The sequence below is a fragment of the Thalassophryne amazonica genome, chromosome 5 (genome assembly GCF_902500255.1).
Source record: "Thalassophryne amazonica chromosome 5, fThaAma1.1, whole genome shotgun sequence".
In the NCBI taxonomy this organism is placed as follows: Eukaryota; Metazoa; Chordata; class Actinopteri; order Batrachoidiformes; family Batrachoididae; genus Thalassophryne; species Thalassophryne amazonica.
Genome location: NC_047107.1, coordinates 99,489,492 through 99,512,526, shown reverse-complemented (window position 1 = coordinate 99,512,526; position 23,035 = coordinate 99,489,492). Strand labels below are relative to the sequence as shown.

The 23,035-nt window shown below is 42.2% G+C and overlaps 1 protein-coding gene across 1 annotated transcript in view; it reads left to right on the top strand.

The window, feature by feature from the left end:
- Nucleotides 1-23,035, top strand: part of si:dkey-215k6.1 (transmembrane protein 132D) — a 685,562-nt gene that overhangs the window by 515,539 nt on the left and 146,988 nt on the right. The window contains 1 exon segment of the mRNA XM_034170963.1: nucleotides 22,780-22,923. Coding sequence (XP_034026854.1) covers nucleotides 22,780-22,923 — 144 coding nt within the window.

Below are 23,035 nucleotides of genomic sequence, written 5' to 3'. Positions count from 1 at the left end.
ATCTGCTTTAAGCTACGAGTTTGTGAGTTATACCACGGAGTCAGACACTTCTGATTTAAAGCTCTCTTTTTCAGAGGAGCTACAGCATCCAAAGTTGTCTTCAATGAGGATGTAAAACTATTGACGAGATACTCTATCTCCCTTACAGAGTTTAGGTAGCTACTCTGCTCTGTGTTGGTATATGACATTAGAGAACATAAAGAAGGAATCATATCCTTAAACCTAGTTACAGCGCTTTCTGAAAGACTTCTAGTGTAATGAAACTTATTCCCCACTGCAGGGTAGTCCATCAGGGTAAATGTAAATGTTATTAAAAAATGATCAGACAGAAGGGAGTTTTCAGGGAATACTGTTAAGTCTTCTATTTCCATACCATAAGTGAGAACAAGATCTAAAATATGATTAAAGTGGTGGGTGGACTCATTTACTTTTTGAGCAAAGCCGATAGAGTCTAATAATAGATTAAATGCAGTGTTGAGGCTGTCATTCTCAGCATCTGTGTGGATGTTAAAATCGCCCACTATAATTATCTTATCTGAGCTAAGCACTAAGTCAGATAAAAGGTCTGAAAATTCACAGAGAAACTCACAGTAACGACCAGGTGGACGATAGATAATAACAAATAAAACTGTTTTTTGGGACTTCCAATTTGGATGGACAAGACTAAGAGACAAGCTTTCAAATGAATTAAAGCTCTGTCTAGGTTTTTGATTAATTAATAAGCTGGAATGGAAGATTGCTGCTAATCCTCCGCCCCGGCCCGTGCTACGAGCATTCTGACAGTTAGTGTGACTCGGGGGTGTTGACTCATTTAAACTAACATATTCATCCTGCTGTAACCAAGTTTCTGTTAGGCAGAATAAATCAATACGTTGATCAATTATTATATCATTTACCAACAGGGACTTAGAAGAAAGAGACCTAATGTTTAATAGACCACATTTAACTGTTTTAGTCTGTGGTGCAATTGAAGGTGCTATATTATTTTTTCTTTTTGAATTTTTATGCTTAAATAGATTTTTTGCTAGTTATTGGTTGTCTGGGAGCAGGCACCGTCTCTACGGGGATGGGGTAATAAGGGGATGGCAGGGGGAGAGAAGCTGCAGAGAGGTGTATAAGACCACAGCTCTGCCTCCTGGTCCCAACGCTAGACAGTCACAGTTTGGAGGATCCAAAAAAATTGGCCAGATTTCTAGAAATGAGAGCTGCTCCCTCTAAAGTGGGATGGATGCCGTCTCTCCTAACAAGACCAGGTTTTCCCCAGAAGCTTTGCCAATTATCAATGAAGCCCACCTCATTTTTTGGACACCACTCAGACAGCCAGCAATTCAAGGAGAACATGCGGCTAAACATGTCACTCCCGGTCTGATTGGGGAGGGGCCCAGAGAAAACAACAGAGTCCGACATTGTTTTTGCAAAGTTGCACACCGATTTAATGTTAATTTTAGTGACCTCCGATTGGCGTAACCGAGTGTCATTACTGCCGACATGAATTACAATCTTACCAAATTTACGCTTAGCCTTTGCCAGCAATTTCAAATGTCCTTCAATGTCGCCTGCTCTGGCCCCCGGAAGACAATTGACAATGGTTGCTGGTGTCGCTAACTTCACATTTCTCAAAACAGAGTCGCCAATAACCAGAGTTTGATCCTCGGCGGGTGTGTCGTCGAGTGGGGAAAAACGGTTAGAGATGTGAACGGGTTGACGGTGTACACAGGGCTTCTGTTTAGGGCTACGCTTCCTCCTCACAGTCACCCAGTCAGCCTGCTTTCCCGACTGCACGGGATCTGCCAGGGGGGAACTAACGGCGGCTAAGCTACCTTGGTCCGCACCGACTACAGGGGCCTGGCTAGCTGTAGAATTTTCCACGGTGCGGAGCCGAGCCTCCACTTCGCCCAGCCTGGCCTCCAAAGCTACGAATAAGCTGCACTTATTACAAGTACCGTTACTGCTAAAGGAGGCCGAGGAATAACTAAACATTTCACACCCAGAGCAGAAAAGTGCGGGAGAGACAGGAGAAGCCGCCATGCTAAATCGGCTAAGAGCTAGTAGCTACGCTAAGCTAGCGGATTCCCAAAAACACACAAAGTGAATAATGTGCAAATAATCCAGAGGTGATTCAGCAGAAGGAGTGCCCCAATCAAGGCACCAAACAGGCCCTGAAGCAGTACAGGCAACGCACGACAACGGTGCTAAAATAAAATAAAAAAAAAAAATAATAATAAAAATGAAAGCGTTAGCAAGCTAGTTAGCCTGCCAACGCTAATGAAAGTTAGCTGATAAAAGTGCTCCGTCGCAATGTTTCGACCGTTAGAGGTCTTCCTTAGGCGTTGGAGCACAGCAAAAAGTTAAAAAAAATTAAAAAGTAAAAAAGTAAAAAAGTCTTGAAAAAGACTGTTAGTTCAAGTCCAAAACAGCAGATAGCAGTCTCTGTGTAAACAGTCCCAACAGAGTACTACAGCACTCTAAGCACAGAGGCACCCCAAGACCCAAACAATGAAACCAAACTTTTTTCTTTCAACATTTTGCCCCTGCTGGAAGCTCTTGTTTGTTACAGCCTTCTCAACACAGAGGCACCCAGAGAGCAGCCGTAAAGCCAGCTCTCTATCAATGACAAAGCTCCGGTCATGCGGAGGTCTTGAAAAATAAAGTCATATTGAGTTATGGTGTTGATTTATAAATAACATTAATACCGATAGAATAACTCCATTAATATCAATTCTGTCATTTGTACAAAGTTAAAATATAACATATATCTTTTAATGTTGAATAATGCACTAATTCTGATGTTTTGTAACAAAGAGACAGATCGCAAAGGATTCTGGGTAAACGTGCCTCTGCTAAATACTGATTGGTTCAGTCATTTATTATGTAAACCAACACGTTAATGTGACGTCTGTCGTGTGTTGGTGTTTAAATGTGCTTTTGTAAAATATTCCATTTTTTTATTTGTAAAAACAGGCATTTTTACGGAGCCCTGGAAGTGTCATCACAAAATTTTTTGCATGTGGAGAGAATGTGCGCAAACATGTGCACATTCTCTCCACATTCTGTCTTTACAACATTCATTTGATGTTGTAAAACATGCTTTACAGTGTGCAAGATGATTTTTCATGCAGGAATTTTTTTGGACCAAGTTTCAGGTTAATCGTGCATCCTGCATCATGTAGTGTTCATGGAGTATCAAGCTGCGGTCAACATCTGACGACCACCTGCTGATCGCCGATCGTATGGTCGAATGGGAATCAAACCTGTTTGATATATTATTGTGGTCGGCCGTCGTGAGGTTATCCTGCTGCTGAAAGCTACAAGCAGTATCCAACCGTTCGCACTGTGCCTGTGCAAACACTGCAGAGCTGTCTTGTAATAATGTTATTATTATTATTATTATTATTATTATTATTTTGCAGTTGTTTTGTTTTTAAACTTCATTTGTAAAAAAAAAAAAAGCCATTTGCAAAGCAAAAAAGTTGATTTGACAATCATCTGACATAACCGGGGTCAAAATAAATAGAACACTGCCATCTACTGGTTCCCAGACACTGCCATGAACACTACTGGCCAGTAGATGCTAGATGGCAGTAAAGGCTTTCAAAACAAATTTTAGATAATCCCTGTCTGCTCACATTTATAATGCGTGGAATTTAACAAACGCAATTAAAAAAATCAACGTCTATAAACGCAGAGAATATATTCAAGAGAGTTTTAGGCACTAGAGTTTAATGCTGTTGTCCGTGGAGCCTGAACAGAGTGTCTGAAATGCATTTGTCCTGTCGTGACGTACTGAGATTGCATCATCCTACCCAAAATGCACTGCGGGGGCACAGCATGTGCTCACAAAACCTTAAAAATTAACACATTACTTTAAAACTAAAACATATATCTGATATTTTTACTTTATGAAACTTCAGACATGACAGTAATTTTAAATAACTTGTCCAAAATTAGTTTGGTTAAAATTTGAACCATAAGTTAAAAATGTATGCCTCTGGATGACTTAGGTCATATTTTGTGCACCGTATTGAAGGGAGGATGGATGGGGTCATGTATTGCGAGATTTTGGCAAACAACCTCCTTCTCTCAGTAAGAGCATTGAAGATGGGTCATGGCTGGGTCTTCCAGCATGACAATGACCCCAAACACACAGCGAGGGCAACTAAGGAGGGGCTCCGTAAGAAGCATTTCAAGGTCCTGGAGTGGCCTGGCCAGTCTCCAGACCTGAACTCAATAGATAATCTTTGGAGGGAGCTGAAACTCCAAACCTGAAAGATTTGGAGAAGATCTGTATGGAGGAGTGGACCAAAATCCCTGCTGCAACCTGGTGAAAAACTAAAGGAAATGTTTGACCTCTGTAATTGCAAACAAAGGCTACTGTACCAAATATTAACATTGATTTTCACAGGTGTTCAAATACTTATTTGCAGCAGTAACATACAAATAAATTATTTAAAAAAAATCATACAATGTGATTTCCAGAATTTGTTTTTAGATTATGTCTCTCACAGTGGACATGCACCTAAGATGAAAATTTCAGACCCCTCCATGATTTCTAAGTGGGAGAAATTGCAAAATTGCAGGGTGTTCAAATACTTGTTTTCCTCACTGTGTGTGTGTGTGTGTGTGTGTATATATATATATATATATATATGTGTGTGTATATATATATATATATATATATATATATATATATACACATATACACATATATATACACATATATATATATATATATATATATACAGCTGTGCTCAAAGGTTTAAATACCCTGGCAGAATGTTTGCTTTTTTGGCCATTTTTACGAGAATATGAATAACACAAAACATTTTTTTTCACTCATGGTTAGTGGTTGGGTGAAGCGATTTATTGTCAAACAACTGTTTTTTTTTCTCTTTTTAAATCAAAATGACAAGAGAACTACCCAAATGAACCTGATCAAAAGTTTACATACCCCTCTTCTTAATACTGTGTATTGCCCCTTTAACATCAATGACAGCTTGGAGGCTTTTGTGGTAGTTGTGGACGAGGCTCTCTGATGGTAAAGCTGCCACTGAATATGTTTCGGATTTTATTTACATCAGTTACAAAGAAATACAAACAATATGGCACTCTATGGTAAATCTGCATGGAGTAGACAGTTCTCAAAAACTGAGTGATGGTGCAAGAAGCTGAAGATTGAGGAAAGCCACCAAGACACCCAGACAACCCAGAAGAAGTTATAGGCTTACATGGCTGTGATTGGAGAAATTATACACAGTGCAAGCTTTGCATTTTGTATCACCAGTTATCCATCTTCATGATGATGTGGTATAGAGGAGGATTTTCTTAAAAAGAAGACCTGAAAGTTTAGCTACAAATTGCTAGAAGGTGCAAGGTACACCTGAGATGTAAGCCTGGGTTTGATCTGTTTTGGTGAAAGAAAATCCCTCTCTGCTCTACTCCACTATGAAGCTACGAGTAGTGATACAAAATGCAAAGCTTGCACTGTGCACAATTTGTCCAATCACAGCCACGTGATTGGCTGTGACTGGCTCCACCGCGACTTGCGGAATTCCTCCGCACGTCTGTCTCAATGTGCCATAAAAGTGCTGATGTCCACGTCTTCCGCAATTCCTGTGCTAGTCAGTGGATGTTCCGGATAAAACACAGCGTCCAGTTTGGAAATTAACGGCACATTCCCCTGTTACAGGAGTTTTTGTCATGGAAAGAGGAGCGGAGGAATTCCGCGCATCGTGGCGGTGCTGCATGGGGCAAAGCAACGCTGTGATGAAGCCTCACAGGACATGTTCTGGCATGTCCAGGCTCATCCACAATTTCTCGGTTAGTCACACGACTGAAAACCCGACAGCCGTCTGAAAGCCATCTCAAAGCCGTCCTGTGAGACCAACACGGAGGTGGGTTTGTGTCGCGTCATGAACGGCTCCGTGGCGCATCCGTCCACTTTTCTTTCCATGAAAAACCTCCTGTAACAGTGGAATGTGCCGAAAAAGTACTGATGTCCATGTCTCTTGCCATTTTTGTGTAAGTCAGACGACGTCCCGGATCAACAAAGCCTTCACGTTGGAAATGATCTGGCTGTTTCAGCGGGGTTTGAGCCTGTCGATCGGCGCTCAGAGCGCGGCGCGCTCTCAGACGCTGTGGGCAGTCTTTAAACCGTCTGGAGCACTCCTTAATCTGTGTAATCCCCATAAAATCGTCCCTGAAATCCATTTGAATTTCCGAATGGTGTCCAGCTGGAGGTCTCTCACAGTTTCTGGAAAAAATTGATGCAGCAAAGCTCCAAATCGTTCAGACATTTATTCGCAATAAAAATCTGACGAGAGTGGTGGACCACTGCTCACACAAAGCCTGCTCACAGGCGAATGATGCAACCGACAGGCGTGAAAAAACTCACACATGCGCACGAAGGTTCAAGCTTGGCTGATGCAATCACACGATTCAAATCCATATGGTTTTTGAAAAAAATAAAAAGGTCTGATACATTTCTAACAGACCTCGTATGTATATGTATAGCAGCTGAAAGTTCACCGAAGTGCTCCATTTCTTGTGCAGGCCATCATCTTGACTTTTATATTTGTAATGAATTTATATCAAGTTGTAGAGATTTGCTTTCAGGTTGAGTTTAAGGAAGATCATTTTAGAAATTTAAATGTTTAGATTTTTTGTATTTGAAATGGCATAAACAAATAAAATATGAGAATTACGGTGTGTTCAAATACTTTTGGAGGGCACTGTAACAGTATCCACTGTGCAGCCTTTCTTGGCAAGAAAGGCTGAGTCATTGAAGAGCAAAGATGTGCTGAGGCTCTCTAGTTTGTCAACAAATGCTTGAGAAAATTATTGAAATGTTGAATAAGAATGTTCCTCAAAGAGAGATTGGAAAACATTTGCATAGTTTGCCTTTACCCATAACAGTGCATATCATTAAATGATTTCAGAGAAATTTCAGTGTATATTAAAGGGAACGGTTGCAAGACTAGCTGCACACCCATGAGCTCCAGTTACTCAGATGGCACTGATATCACCACAATAACTGGTTGTTGCCCACATTGACAACTTTTACTTTGGGAAACCTTTGTCAGGTATCACTGCATGGCCTTACATTTGCAGATGACACTTAAAACCTTACTGTGCAAAAAGAAGCCTTATCTTAACCTTGTCCAGAAGCATCATCTATGTCTGAGGCTCTGAGAAATCTGGGTTGGACCATCACACAGTGGAAACAGTGTAGTACTGTAGTTAGATGAATCAGTATGGTGGAAAAGCAGTTACTATGCTTGTCTCCAGAGCATAACATTTCCGGTTCAAGACCACCCATGCCTATTCTGTAATGTGGAATTGGGCAAGGATGGGAACCTAGTATAAATTTTCTGCCAAATCAACATGCAGGTCCATCTCTGATCTTTTGCGGATCTGTTGTTGTGAACTGCAGCCCCAGGAAGAAAAAAGGGAGAAGCCAAAGGAACTTACAATATTCTGTCCTAACGTTTTCTGATTTGGGGTTGTAAGTACTTCCATGTCTGTCTCACCTAGAAGAGGGATGCCTCCTGTTGCTCTCCCTGATATTAATTTTTTTTTAACACTGTACAGTCCCCGACCCTCTCTCTCTCACACACACACACACACACACACACACACACACACACACACACACACACACACACACTGAATCAAGATCTAAGGTAGGGGTTCCACTCCCAGGCAATTACCTGTATCGGGTGTGCTCAGCCAATCAACAGGTGGAAGACACCACTTAAAAAAAAAGCAAAACAACAATAAAAAAAAAACAGGTGGGACTTGAGTAGGTTGACGTGGGAAACATACAGGGCAGGAGCTCTCCAGGAACAGGGTTGGTGACCCCTACTTTGTGACTTCATCATCAGTCAATCACGAATACTGACCATTATGAGCTTTTGTTCAAATCTGTATCTCAGGGGTCACCAACCCTTTTCCTGCCTGGGAGTGGATCAGGGAGAGTTAGAAAACATGCAGGGCAGGTGCCCTCCGGGAACAAGGTTGGTGACCCCTGATCTAATGTCACAGCCCAGCAGGCGAAGCAAACAGAGATTGCACTAAGGGTGCCATTTTCTTCACTGCACAACACTTTTAGCTTCTTTGGTGTTGACAGCTCCAGCAGAATGCAAAACATTAACTATCACGTACACAGTATATGGATTTTTCACTTGGCAACAATATAAGAAGAAGACACATGAATGTCTGGGGCAGATATTGAAAAATTAAACTGATCCTATCTCTGGCTCTGCTGTGGATTCCAAGAGACTGAGTCAGGATTCACATGCTGATATGTTTAGGTACACATACATGATGCATGCGGCAAGACAAAAGCACATATTTGTTTTCTTGTCTTCTTTCTCTTGTCCTTTTTCTCTTAAGGCAAAGTATTTTACTGTTTTCCCCTCTGCTTGTGCACTCTGTGCTCCTCGTTTTCCTCATGTGCACTCCATCTTTCATCTTTACATGATTTTTTAATGTACTTTGTCCTCACTCAAACTTTTCTTACTTTCAAACTATGCAAGTGTCATTTGTCTGGTTTCAAACCTACAGTACAATATATATTAGATTCCAGACAAGATTGAGAAGAGTAAGAAGGAGAGAGGGTGACTAAGACAGTTACAGGAAAAAAAAATGAAAGACTGAAAGGGAAATAGATCTCATTATAAAAGTCACACACCTGTGAGTAGAAGAGGAGGATAATTGGTCATTGGGTAATGATCATGCTTGCTTTTACTCTGTGATTATATGTCTGAAGTCATATTTTATACTTCTACATCTTGACATGTGTGTACTTGCATATCTGAAAGTGAGAATGTATGACTAAAGGTTAAAGAAGCATACAATTGAGCATAGATCTGAAGTGGTCACCAGAAGGTCACAGGTTCAGTTCTCCAATCAGACAGGAAAATCAGTAAGTTGCCCTTTTGCAAAGTCCTCAGTCTCTTCTTTGCTCCCATTGTGCAGTTAAAAGCCTTGCATGGCAGCATGCTGACACTGGTGTCTGAATGGGTGAATGTGAAGCATCATTGCAAGAACGTTTGTGTGTATGTATCAGATTGAAAAGCAAAACACAAATGCAGCCCATTTACCATTCATGTTTTTTGCTTTTTTGTTTGTTTTTATACACTTTTTCAATTCAATTTCAATTTATTTCATTGATATAGTGCCAAATCACAGCAAAACTGCCACAAGGCGCTTCACACAAGTAAGGTCTAACCTTACCAACCCCAAGAGCAAACACACAGGTGACAGTGACAAGAAAAAACTCCCTCTGATGATATTGAGGAAGAAACTTCAAGCAGTTCAGACACAAAGGGGTGACCCTGTACTTGGGCCATGTCACTGACACAATTGACAATACAGAAGAAATTTTTGTCTTTTGTTTCTATCTGCACCTGCATGAATGACTTATCAGTCCAATGCGCGAGTGACAATCTCTGCTGCATTTTCTGAACGTTTACTGTGATGCTTGCTGAGGCTGGCACTGTTGCTCCTTCCTCCTAGCTCTTTGTTCAGCAAGGCCTTGGTTCCTTTCCTGCTCTGCCCTCTGTGCACCTGTTCTGGCAGCAAGGCACCAGGCTGCACGGTCCTCTGCACACTGCTCCCACGTGTTGACATTGACGCTGCACATTTTCATATCCTTGTTGCAGACATCCTTGAAGTGCAGATGTGGTTGACAAGCCAAGCTAGTGCCCTCTGCCAACTCACAGTATAGTAGATCTTTTGGAATACAGCCCGGATCCATTCTCCTGACGTGGCCAAGCCAATGATGGCACCTTTCGCCAAGAATGGTGAACATGCTGCTCATGTTGGTGCATTCCAAGACCTCTGTGTTGGGCACCTTGTCCTACCATCTGATGTGCAGAATTTGTCTAAGGCACCTCAGATGGTAGCTATTGAGCTTTTTGTCATGTCTGGTGTAGGCGGTCCATGTCTCACTACCGTAGACGAGTGTGCTAAGCATGCAGGTCTGGTCGGTGCACAGTTTTGTTTTCTCACTGAGGCTGGAGATGTTACAGACTGTGTGGCTTAGTATTGCCATAACTGCTGCTACCTTTGCAATCCTGTTGTTCATCTCTGCATCAATGGAAAGTGAGTTTGAGATGACTGGTATGTGAAGTGCTCCAGAACTTGTACTCATGAGAGAGGCCATCAACAAACTGCTGCAGACTGTCTTCGGAGTGTGATGTCAAGGCTGCATCGTCGGCAAAGAGCATCTCACAGATGAGTACCTCCACAACCTTGGTCTTGGCAAGTCGGGCGATGTTGAAGAGCTTGCTGTAGGCCCTGATGTGAATGTACACTCCCTTGCTGCAATCCTTCGAGGCGTACTGGAGGAGCATGGAGAAGAAGATTCAGAAGAGCGTCGGTGCAAGGACACAGCCCTGGACACAACCATTCATGTTATAATAATAATAATAATAATAATAATAATAATAATAATAACCTTCATTTAACCAGATAAAAACCTGATTGAGATCAAAACCTCTTTTACACAGTGACTTCACCAAGAAAAGCAGCAGCACATGTCATGATAGGCAGGTTAAAGAACATGAGGTACACAGAAGTAAAAACAAGTAATTCGAGGGCAAAGCATAACGGCTTTCAAATCTCCGAAGTAAACTGGATAAATAGGTCGGAAAAAGTCCAGTAAGGGCCTTGTAAGCCATAGTCATCCAATGTTTATGTCAGCAATGCCGGCAGTGGCATACAACTCACAGTGGTGGGTGACGCACCGCTGTGGCTATCACACTGAGATCTGGACAAAACTAATATTGGGAGGTCTGCTTTTTAAGTTTTATAATGTTTGAAGACTAATTTTTTTTTTTATATTATTTATTCACAACTAAGTTGTGCTTCTCAGGAGAAATTCTGTCCTTCCTAAGGGCCCTTTCATACATAGTATGATTAAGTACAAATCTGGGTGACTCATAGCAGAACAGCTCATATGAGCGAACCACAGAAACATTGAGCCGACGGGCAGGCGTGCATGATCCCAGTGCGACTGTGTCATGCACGCTATGATGTCATGCACACGACGGTGTCATGCGAGCAGCTGGGATGAGGTGCACCACATCATGCCACTGATTTGGAGGAAACTAAAATAAAAACCAGCTGTATAATGAGTGAATGTCACTGGGTTGATATGAATAATACATAAACAGGGACACAATACAGAACCCCATGGTTAAATAACCCTGTGTTATGACCCTGTTATGGCCCGGTCATAACACCTGGTTAAATTTTTTTAAAAATGCCACTCATAGGATTTGAACCTGTAAGTTCTGATTACCAGACGGAAACTTTACCACTGCACTACCATCACTGGCCTGTAATCATTGTGGATAAATGCCTGAAATCAACAAGGACATGAAGTTGGTGCTCTGTGTGTGGCCACTGCAACCTGGTGCAAAGGCGAAAGATGTTTTATATATTTCCACATGAGAACAGCAGGCAGAGACACACGCCTTAGGGAGGAATGTTATAAGTTCATGTCCTTCCAAACACAGAATGTGTTCTCAAGCTGGGATGTCCAGGAGCAGAGATCTTTACAGCCATGGCTGTGGATGGACCCCTCCCGCCCCCCCCCCCCCATCCGTTCAGCATCAGACCAACGTGTCACTCATTTGTTATGTAAATGGTAAATGGTAAAATGGACTGCATTTATATAGCGCTTTTCCATCTGAATCAGATGCTCAAAGCGCTTTACAATTATGTCTCACATTCACCCCGATGTCAGGGTGCTGCCATACAAGGCGTTCACTACACACCGGGAGCAATAGGGGATTAAAGGCCTTGCCCAAGGGCCCTTCGTGATTTTCCAGTCAGGTGGGGATTTGAACCCATGATCTTCTGGACTCAAGCCCAACACCTTAGCCACTAGACCATCACCTCCCCTATGTAATTGCATATGTAGGTATTGTAATTATTTATATAACTGTCCTGGCGGTGGTTTCTGTGTTTGCAATGTGTGCACTGAGCCGTCATCCAGCTATCAGTGTGCTGTGATCAGTTGACAGGCCCCACCCCATGCTGTGTGCAGTCAGACCTCACTGTCCGGCCTCCATGTGATCAGATCTGTACATACATATAAGCACACATGTGAGACACATGCACCACGTGTGTGGCTTTTTGCAATTCCACACTTGTGGGGACACTTAGACAAATTTCACATCCAGCTCATGATCATCTGCTGACTGTTTTCGTGAGAGTGCGAATGGCCACACATCACATTTACTAATTGCCAAGCGAGCGATGTTAGATGTTTGTGTGTGTCAGCTGGAATATGGCCGACACCTGCCGCGAGAGGGTTCGATGGGCTCTCACAGGGCACAACTCTGTCTTTCAGCTGCTGGTGTATTTGTAGCAACAGGTGTATGAGGCGTTGGAACCAGCTACAATTTTACACGTATTGCATATGATTCCAGCTTCATGCTCACTTCATGTGCAATTTGACCAAATTTGCACTATATGTGAAGGGGCCCTAACAAACTTCTGACAAACTTTCCTATCTTAAAACACAAGAACTGTAAAACTAACAATCTAAATTTTTAGACAAAACTGGAAGGTCAAGCTCTGTGTGCCAAAAAAAAAAAAAAAATCATGCATTTCTGACATTCATACATTACTTTTTTTTCAATCACACTACTACACGTGTACTCATGCTTCATCAACTTTAATTAAATGTTGAATTGATGGTCAAGTGATTTCCAAACTTGGGCTGGTTGAGGGGGGTGATGGCCAAAAATCAACTTACAGTTGTGACTTTATCTCTTATGGGCAACTTACGAGGTCTGTCCAAAAGTATCCGACCTTTTTATTTTTTCAAAAACCATATGGATTTGAATCACATGTGAATGCATCAGCCAAGCTTGAATTGCGTGAGTTTTTTCACACCTGTCGGTTGCGTCATTCGCCTGTGAGCAGGCTTTGTGTGAGCAGTGGTCCACCCCTCCCGTCGGATTTTTATTGCGAATAAATGTCTGAACGATTTGGAGCTTTGCTGCATCAAATTTTTCCAGAGACTGTGAGAGACCTCCAGCTGGACACCATTCGGAAAATTTAGATGGCTTTCAGCGACGATTTTATGGGGATTACACAGATTAAGGAGTGCTCCAGCCGGTTGAGCGTGGCGCGCTCCGAGCGCCGATCGACAGGCTCAAACCCACAGAACAACCAGATCATTTCCAACGTGAAGGCTTTGTTGATCCGGGACATCGTCTGACTTTCACAAAAAAGGCAGAAGACGTGGACATCAGCACTTTTCGGCACATTCTACTGTTACAGGAGTTTTTTCATGGAATTCCTCCGCTCCTCTTTCCATGAAAAAAACTCCTGTAACAGTGGAATGTGCCGTTCATTTCTAAACTGGACACTGTCTTGATCTGGTATGTCATCTACCTAGCACAGGAACTGCAGAAGATGTGGACATCAGTACTTTTTCGGCACATTGAGACAGACGTGCGGAGGAATTCCACACGTCGCGGCAGAGCCGCATGACGCAAAGCAATGCCGTGATGAAGCCTCACAGGACATGTTGGGGCATGTCCAGCTCATGCACAATTTCTCGGATACTCACACGACTGAAAAGCAACCAGAAGCCGTCTGAAAGCCACGCGAAAGCCGTCCTGTGAGACCAACACGGAGATGGTTTTGTCCCGCTTCTCTTTCCATGAAAAAAACTCCTGTAACTGTAGAATGTGCCGAAAAAGTGCTGATGTCCACACCTTCTGCCTTTTTTGTGAAAGTTAGACGACGTCCCGGATCAACAAAGCCTTCACGTTGGAAATGATCTGGTTGTTTCAGAGGGGGTTTGAGCCTGTCGATAGGCGCTCGGAGCGCGCCGCGCTCTCAGACGCTGTGAGCGGTCTTTAAAACGGCTGGAGCACTCCTTAATCTGTGTAGTCCCAATAAAATCATCGCTGAAAGCCATCTAAATTTTCCGAATGGTGTCCAGCTGGAGGTCTCTCACAGTTTCTGGAAATATTTGATGCAGCAAAGCTCCAAATCGTTCAGACATTTATTCGCAATAAAAATCCGACGAGAGGGGTGGACCACTGCTCACACAAAGCCTGCTCACAGGCGAATGACGCAACCGACAGGCGTGAAAAAACTCACGCATGCGCATGAAGGTCCAAGCTTGGCTGATGCAGTCACACATGATTCAAATCCATATGGTTTTTGCAAAAAATAAAAAGGTCCGATACTTTTTAGACAGACCTCGTATTTAGTTATTTATTCATTTTTGCTGGGGAGAGAAGGGTTGAGTGGTTTAGGTAAGGATATGAAAGCTAGTAAGTCCCTTCGGCTGCTCCCTTGTTTTGTACTCGGGGGCGCCATAGCAAATCCAAGGTGGATCTGCATGTTGAATTGGCACAAGTTTTACGCCGGTTGCCCTTCCTGACACAACTGGAGAAATGTGAAATTGAGAAATGTGGTGGGGTGGGATTCGAACCGGGAAACTTACGCTATTCTGCTGAAACCGACAGCTTCACACACACACACACACACACACACACACACACACACACACACACACACACACACACACACACACACACACACACACACACACACACACACGCACACACACACACACACAGAAATTGTTTTATTATAAACATATCTAGCTCTGGAGATCAGTTACAATAATTAGCAGTCTGTGGGGGGAGTCCTTACAGTGCCTTGGTGAAATTGATAGTTAAAATTGGCAAAAATTGCATTGAAACTTGTCCAAACTATTCTGAACATCAGAATCAATACTCTGTTCAGTAAATTGGTCCATAGAGGGTTTTGATTAAATCAGATCATGCTCAAACTCAGTCTTTGGAAACAAGCTCATTTGGGATGTTTATTTAAAGTTTCATGAACTATTTAAAGTTTTGTGAAATTCTGATGAATTTTGTTCAAGTTATCATGGGCACAACAAAATGTGGCATATGCAGTGTATTTCTATATCCTGAAGTAGCTGGTGGGGGAATACAAATGGAATGGCCTGAATTTGGATCCTTTGCAGATGCACTAAATATATCCAAGAACATACACACATGCACAGTGGGGAAAAACAACAGAACACAGTACATTTGCTAGTATATTTATACTTTTGTGTTTTGTTGAAGTCTGTACTATAAAGTAGTATTGCACACACACATGAGTGCACACACTTTCTATTCAGAAAATAAGCCTGTGTGTATTGCAGTGATAAATGCCCCCTTGGCAAGTCAGTGCCAAATAATCAAGATTGACATTGACACAGTGCACTGACGTGTATATCTGCTGGTTTGTTTGTGATATTTTCAGCGGAAGGCTCTAATCAAATGTAATCATGCTGATTAGAGTAACCATGAGGTTTATAATCACTTCCTTTTTCTTCCCCTTCTTGTCAAACTCTCCCCTTGGCGCTCATATTTTCCTCTTCCTCTTCGTTATTGGGTGATTCTTAGACTACGGGCACTTATTATGTCCTTTGATCATATTGTATGAAAAACAGAAAAAAGGGGAAATTTCACACTTTATAGTTATCTTTACAATGAAAGTGTGTTAAGAAATTTGTTCTAGTAGTCTATGATGACTTTTTCACCTTTTTTCAGCATCATTATATGCAAAAATTGCCGTTTGTGCTTGTCCCACACCCAGACTTTTGATCTTCAATGATAAAAATGAATGGTAAAGAAACGTTTTTTTCTAATGTTTTAAAATATCTGAATAAAATATCAGTAAAATAATCAAAACATAATTGGGGTATTCAATGTCATACAACTGTTGTGATTTTTTTAACAAAATGTAGTTGTCCCACACTATTGCCGTAATTTCCACCACAACACTGTAATGTCCCTTTAAACAATTTGTATGAAAGATTGTTTGGGTAGTTTCTATGGAGATAAACAGTGACATCAGAGCACGTATATAGCGCCAAATCACAACAAACAGTTGCCCCAAGGCGCTTTATATTATAAGGCAATGGTGTGGTGGAAATTACATTTACAAGGCCAATAGTGCCCGTAGTTAAATAATCACCCTATTATCAAGCTCCTCCATGTCTTGCACTTTGGGTACAAATATGATAATTAGCATACTGGACAGTGATAGCTGAATGTCAATGGTGCAGTGGCTGGAGATTGTGTAAATGGAGTCAAGAATGACATAATATTACTCAAAATTAAATTAAAAACATATATTTTTAACCTTACGCTGCAGTCAAATAGTGAGTATTGTATTTGAGAGTGAAAAAAGTATGAAATTACTTTAATAGGTACACCTTGCTAGTATTAGGTTGAACCCTCTTTTGCCTTCAGAACTGCTGTAATTCTTCATTTCATAGATTCAACAAGGTGTTGGAATCAATCCTCAGAGATGTTGGTCCATATTGACATGATGCTATCACTCAATCTCCCATTCAAGCAGTCTGTCCATTCTCCTCTGACATTTCATCCACACAGCTACTGCTCAGTGGATATCTTCTGTTTGTCATACCATTCTCTGTAAACCCTAGAAATGGTTGTGCCTGAAAATCAGCGGTTGGGCAGCACTTTCTGAAATACTCAGACCAGCCAGTCTGGCACCAATAGGGATGGGTATTGATAAGATTTTGTCGTTATTGATCCCATTATCAATTCCACTTATTGATTCGATTCCTTATCGATTTCTTTATCGATACCTCTTGTGATTTTTCTGTATACTAAAAGTAGGCTTAATAGGTTTTTCCATGGCAGCAACATTTTATTGATTCTTAAAGTAATAAATGTGAAATTGGACACTGGATCCTTAATCTTTGGACTTAAGTAAACTCTACATAGTGGATCCTTAATCTGTGGACATAATAAACTCTACATGGTGGAGCCTTGATCTCTGGACATAAATAGAAATAAACAAAATCTGTAGTTATTGTCAAAAGCATTTCCTTTCAGAAATTAATGGCATAAATGTCACTCCATAGCCTCTGAGCTGAGCTCAGCCGGCCACGCTGCATGTCAGCAACAGTGTAATTCATAAAGAACACAAGACGTCTCATTTTGGGAGGAAAAAACATTTTGATTGATTGTAGTTTATTGTTTGTATTACAACGGTTGGAAAGAGGTGTCATTTGATTTAAAATAGTGATTCGTTTTGAAGTTATTATTCCGACTTGACTTGGAAGAGAGCGGAGGACGATTCTCGTTTCTTGCCTGCAATAAGACAAGAGTCCAGTTAGTGACTTTAATCAGCACAAAAGTGACTCATGATTGACATCTTTAAATGGTTTTGAGAGGGGTTAAGAAGCGGACTTGCCGCTTCTGAAAAGCAGTGAAGCAGAGAAGCAATGAAGCAGCGGGTATGAACTAATGATAGTTCATACTTCAAAGTAGAGCCATTACAGAAGCAGTTGATTACAGACCCACTGCAGGATCTGTAATCAAGGTAGAGAATGATCATTTTCCCGACAAACACCCTCAAAACAACGGCCGCTCTGAAGGACCGATTAGGGAATTGTTCAGCAACAAGGCTATTGATGTTGGTAGATTGAATAATTTCTTAATGATTCACAAAAAAAAAAAAAAAAATGGTTCTCGATACCCATCCCTAGGGACCAACAACCATGTCACTTTTAAGTCACTTAAATCCGCTTTTCTTCCCATTCTGAGCTCAGTTTGACTTCAACAAGATCGATTTGACCACAAGTTTCACGCACTGAGCAGTCTTAATGCTGCGTTTACACATAACGATGACAAGTCACGAATGCCACGAAGTACACATTCTTGGCCGCTGATCACGAATGTGATGATTCGGGGCAGAGGCATCAGGTGTCCTCAGGAACTGCTGCAACCTGTTACCACACGTTACGATTAATGGCACATGTTGGTGGAGAATTATCAGGAACCATAACGCACGGTCAAGAATAGTGTTCCGGGTTATTGTGCGCTTGCGCGTACAGTGCATCGATAAGTTCTGTCATCTTGTGAACAAGGTGAACTGTCTCCACACAACACACCCATATTCATCCAACCGAATTCAGATCGCTCGCAGTTCGCAGTTTTTCAGAAGAACTTTGTGACTGCACTGCATAGTTGGGCTCTGTGCCATGGAGTGGTGCAGAAGAGGAGGAGGAGGAGACAGACAGAGACAAGATGTGCGGCTTCATGCGGCTTTCATCTCACGCGTTTTCCCAACACATCAGGCACATGCAGCAGGTGGAACACCTGCAGGGAGCGCACCGAGGAGCACTGAAATGAGACTTTTAGCGACTTGGTGTCAGCATCAAACTGAATGTGGTGCAGCAGGGTTACTTGTGCGCACACGTCCTCCTCCACGGACTGGAGGAGGTGCAGAGATGTCTGGCTGCACGTGAGTCTCCTCTCGCTCCTCTGTTGCTCAGACTCTTCTCCCGCTCATCGGTTACAACAGCAGGTGGAACACCTGCAGGAGCGTCCTGAGGAGCTTCAGCAGGAACGTGGAACGACACTTGGCTGCCTTTGCGTCACTGTTCCTCTTCGGCATACTGCATCAAACTGAACGCTGTGGAGCCGAGTTTAATTATGCGCACGTGACAGAAAACTGATTCGTCGTGCGCGCAGTGAAATGTGACGCCCGCATTACAAGTCGTGTCAAAACTTGAAGTTTCCGTGTCATTGTAATAACATGTGACAGTTTGGGCCTCCAAGAACCATCACAGGAACCACTACGAATGTTGTCACGTTCTATTAAGGATCATACTCATCAAGACGGATCAACGCGCTCAGTTGCGACCTCCACGACGTGAGACCAAATGAAGGTGGTGTGTGACATTCGTGGAAGATTTTTTGACAGGCAAAAAACATGCTCCACGAATATGAAGAATATCACACACCAACACGCACTATTAAGAAACCTATTCAGATGCGTTAAGTCACATTAAGAATGTCAGGAATGTGTCACGAATGACAGAAAATGACATTCGTAACATGTCTTGCTCATGTGTAAACGCACCTTAAAGCTGTCTGTGTGAGAAGACTTCACCTGCAAAAGTTCAGTTAATAACAGTTGAAATGTTTCTCTCTGATGTTTGCTTAGGATGACATTTTCGGTTTGGTTGTTTCGAATGACATTCATGACTGTTTCATTTTTTATGATGTTTCCTCTGTTTTTTTTTATGACATATTCTATGACTGGTTGCTGTGTAGAACTTCTCTTCATGGTGACATTGGTAACCCTTTCAGAGTTCTTGTTCAGGAGGGAGGCATTGTGGCCAGTCAGGATGTGTCGTGTTTTCTTAGACAGACCTAGATCACAGCAAGAATTGCCTTTGTATGCACTAGCTTTTTTGATGTTATGCCATTTGATTATGGTTGGCTGTTGTCCTAGTTGTATTTGAAAGCACACTGTAGGTCTTTGAATGAGAGTGTGGTGGTTGATTAATCTTGTTTTAAAATTGTGCTCTATCATTCTAATGTAAGACTTTGTGTTATTGACTTTGTGGTTAATGTAACTTCATGTATATCATGTTACTTGTGAGACAAACATCATTGAGAAGGCAGAGGTCTATGTTTCTACAATTGCATTTTTTGTTTGGTGTTAGCTTCTTTGCATTCATTCAGGATCTTTTGGTTGTGGTTCTTGACTATGTTTTCCATGCTAGCTGTGCAGCTGTAGCTGGACCTTAAGGTTGCTCCTGTTAATTACTTTTTTGGTGCTTCTGGACTGTGGGACATGTTTATCTGCTAGGTAGAAGAATGGTTTTTGCACCATTGTCAGAATATTTTGGCTGTAAAGTGGTTTAAACCATATGATGTTTCTTGGTCTTGTTCTGGTCATTGTTTGCCTTAGCATTGATTTTTCACCTAATGTTCTTGTTGTTCCCGCTGTATCTGAAGGCATTGCTGTACGAGGTCTGTTAGAAAAGTGTCTGACCTTTTATTTTTTCAAAAACCCTATGGATTTGAATCACGTGTGATTGCATCAGTCAAGCTTGAACCTTCGTGCGCATGAGTGAGTTTTTTCACGCCTGTCAGTTGCGTCATTCGCCTCTGAGCAGGCTTTGTGTGAGCAGTGGTCCACCCCTCTCGTCGGATTTTTATTTTATTGCGAAACCCTTTTTTTATTGCGTTGCTTTGCGCCATGCAGACCAACACGGAGGGGGTTTTGTGGAACGCCATGAGCGGCACGGTGGCGCATTCCTCCGCTCCTCTTTCCATGACAAAAACGCCTGTAACAGTGGAATGTGCCGTTCATTTCCAAACTGGACGCTCTGTTGATCCGGGACGTCGTCTGACTAGCACAGGAATTGCAGGAGACGTGGACATCAGCACTTTTTCGGCACATTGAGACAGACATGCGGCGGAATTCCATGCGTCCCGGTGGAGCCGCACGGTGCAAAGCAACGCCGTGATGAAGCGTCACAGGACATGTTGGGGCATGTCCAGCTCATGCACAATTTCTCGGATAGTCACACGACTGAAAAGCCGTCTGAAAGCCGTCCTGTGAGACCAACACGGAGGTGGTTTTGTGCCGCGCCATGAGCGGCACGGTGGCGCATCCCTCCGCTCCTCTTTCCATGAAAAAGCTCCTGTACAGTGGAATGTGCCGAAAAAAGTACTGATGTCCACGTCTTCTGCCATGTTGTGTAAGTCAGACGACGTCCCGGATCAACAAAGCCTTCACATTGGAATGATCTGGTTGTTTCAGTCTGTCGATCGGTGCTCGGAGCGCGCCGCGCTCTCAGACGCTGTGAGCAGTCTTTAAACCGGCTGGAGCACTCCTTAATCTGTGTAATCCCCATAAAATCATCCCTGAAAGCCATCTGAATTTTCCGAATGGTATCCACCTGGAGGTCTCTCACAGTTTCTGGAAAAATTTGATGCAGCAAAGCTCCAAATCGTTCAGACATTTTATCGCAATAAAAATCCGATGAGAGGGGTGGGCCACTGCTCACACAAGCCTGCTCACAGGCGAATGACGCAACCGACAGGCGTGAAAAAAACTCACGCATGCGCACGAGGTTCAAGCTTGGCTGATGCAATCACACGTGATTCAAATCCATCTGGTTTTTGAAAAATAAAAAGGTCAGATACTTTTCTAACAGACCACGTATAACTGCAAGGTTCTACTGAATTCATCCTCATCACAAGATAATCCGGATATTCTTACGCTTATTGATGTTGAAATCTGTCTAATTATGGATGGCGGATGCTTGGACTTGGGATTAATGTACAGTCCATTGTTGTAAGGGTCTATCTACAGGTAACATTTTCTGGCTGTATGGTCAACAGTGGCATCTAGGTAATTTACTACTTTCAACTTGCTCTGTATTTTGATTTTTAGTCTGAGGTCTCCAAGGATTTCTAAAAGTTTTTCTAACTTGTCACCAGAGCTTACATTCATGGTTTTTTTTTTCATGTTTGTCAGTCCATCATCTCTGTGTACCTACCAGTCAGTTTCCCCATCAATAAATGTTGTTGATAGTTTGTGCAGGATGTAAGGCTAATCAGCTCAAAAATATCTGCTCCATCAATAAGAGCCATTGCAAATATCAGGAAAGACCTTTCTTGACCCAGGGTTCTTTCTTGGCAAATAGCAGTATTTTCCAAAGTGTTCTTCTGGAAACTGAAACACACTCAAGAAAAAATACTGTTGTTGATAAGAATGAACCCTGGTCAAGAAAATGTAAGACAAGTGACTTACAAGTGAAGAATCACAATCAAGTGCAGGTTGAAGGGGACACTTGTATGTATGGTTGGAAAGTCTTGGGGTTTTGGATCTGTGGTTGGGTTTTTTTTAGTGGTTTTTTGTCCTTTATGTCTGAGTCCCTGTTGTTCCCTTCTGATTCAAGGGGCTGTGGATGTGTGCTGTTCTGAGAGTCTCCGTCACTTGTCTTGTCAGTGCATGCTTCACCTGCCCAGTTCTGTGTCCCAGTGCTTATGTGTGGACATGAGCGCATGTGGGTGAGTGCCAGTGGGTGTATGTGTGATCCTTGGTGTGCCCCTCTCAAATTATATAGGTGTGGTTTGGTCTGCATGTTCCATGTGTGTCTCCTGCCTGTCACGCATGTGAGAGTATGCGTGTGAACGGTGTGGATCCTTCTGTGAATCCTTGTGTGAATGTGTGAATATGGTTTTATCACTTTGTCAGTCACTTTTTGGATTTTGTCCCTTTGAAGTATTTTTTTCTCTGTTGTATTATTACAGTAAACACCTTTATTAAAATAATAAACAATAAACACCTTTGTTTTCACACCCACTACTTGTGTCTGCCAACCAAGTTCCTATTGGTTCCAACTGTAACACAGAAGTATCACAAATATGTCTTACTATTATTATTTCTTGTAATTGTAAAATTTTAGTACATTGCGAGATCAAATTATATTTTAACAGTCCTCCCTTAGTAATATATCAGCATTCACCTTCGCTCATTACATAATTTTCTCCTGTCACAGACACACCTGTGACTGACAGAAATGACATCTGGTTAACTTGGTGTCAACTGCTGTTGCTCTCCATAAAAGTATTTTTGTAGGTAAAATTCTGGTTCTATTAACACATAATAAATAGACTGTTTAAAAGTCCATTTTCTCTACATGCCTGGTAGTTTTAAATTGTAGGTGTGACAAACCACCCAACACACACACAAACACACACACACACTGCAGGCACATACACACACCAATAGTAATTGAAAGTGTGGCAGTTCCATAAAATGTTTACTTTTGTATTTTCATTAGTGCTTTCCTGTTTAGAACTGTTTGGACTTGATGGAACTCGTGCACAAAATCAAGAGTACAACATGTACTTTAACGATCATTTCTCTGTCTTCCTGTAGGACACAGACGTGGTGAACACAGCCATTCTCACAGGTCGCTGGGTTGCAGTGCCCATCAAACTGGTTACTGTGGAAACCGACGGACAGGTTCGGGAGGTGGACGACTCTGTCACCTGCAGCTCAACAGATGTGGACGTGCTCAAGGTAGGTGCAGGAGAACACGCACAGCACAGAGGATTAAAAATTAGATTATATGTAGATAACAATGAAGGGAATATTTGTCCATTACAACCATGAGGCACACAGTCTCCAGCAT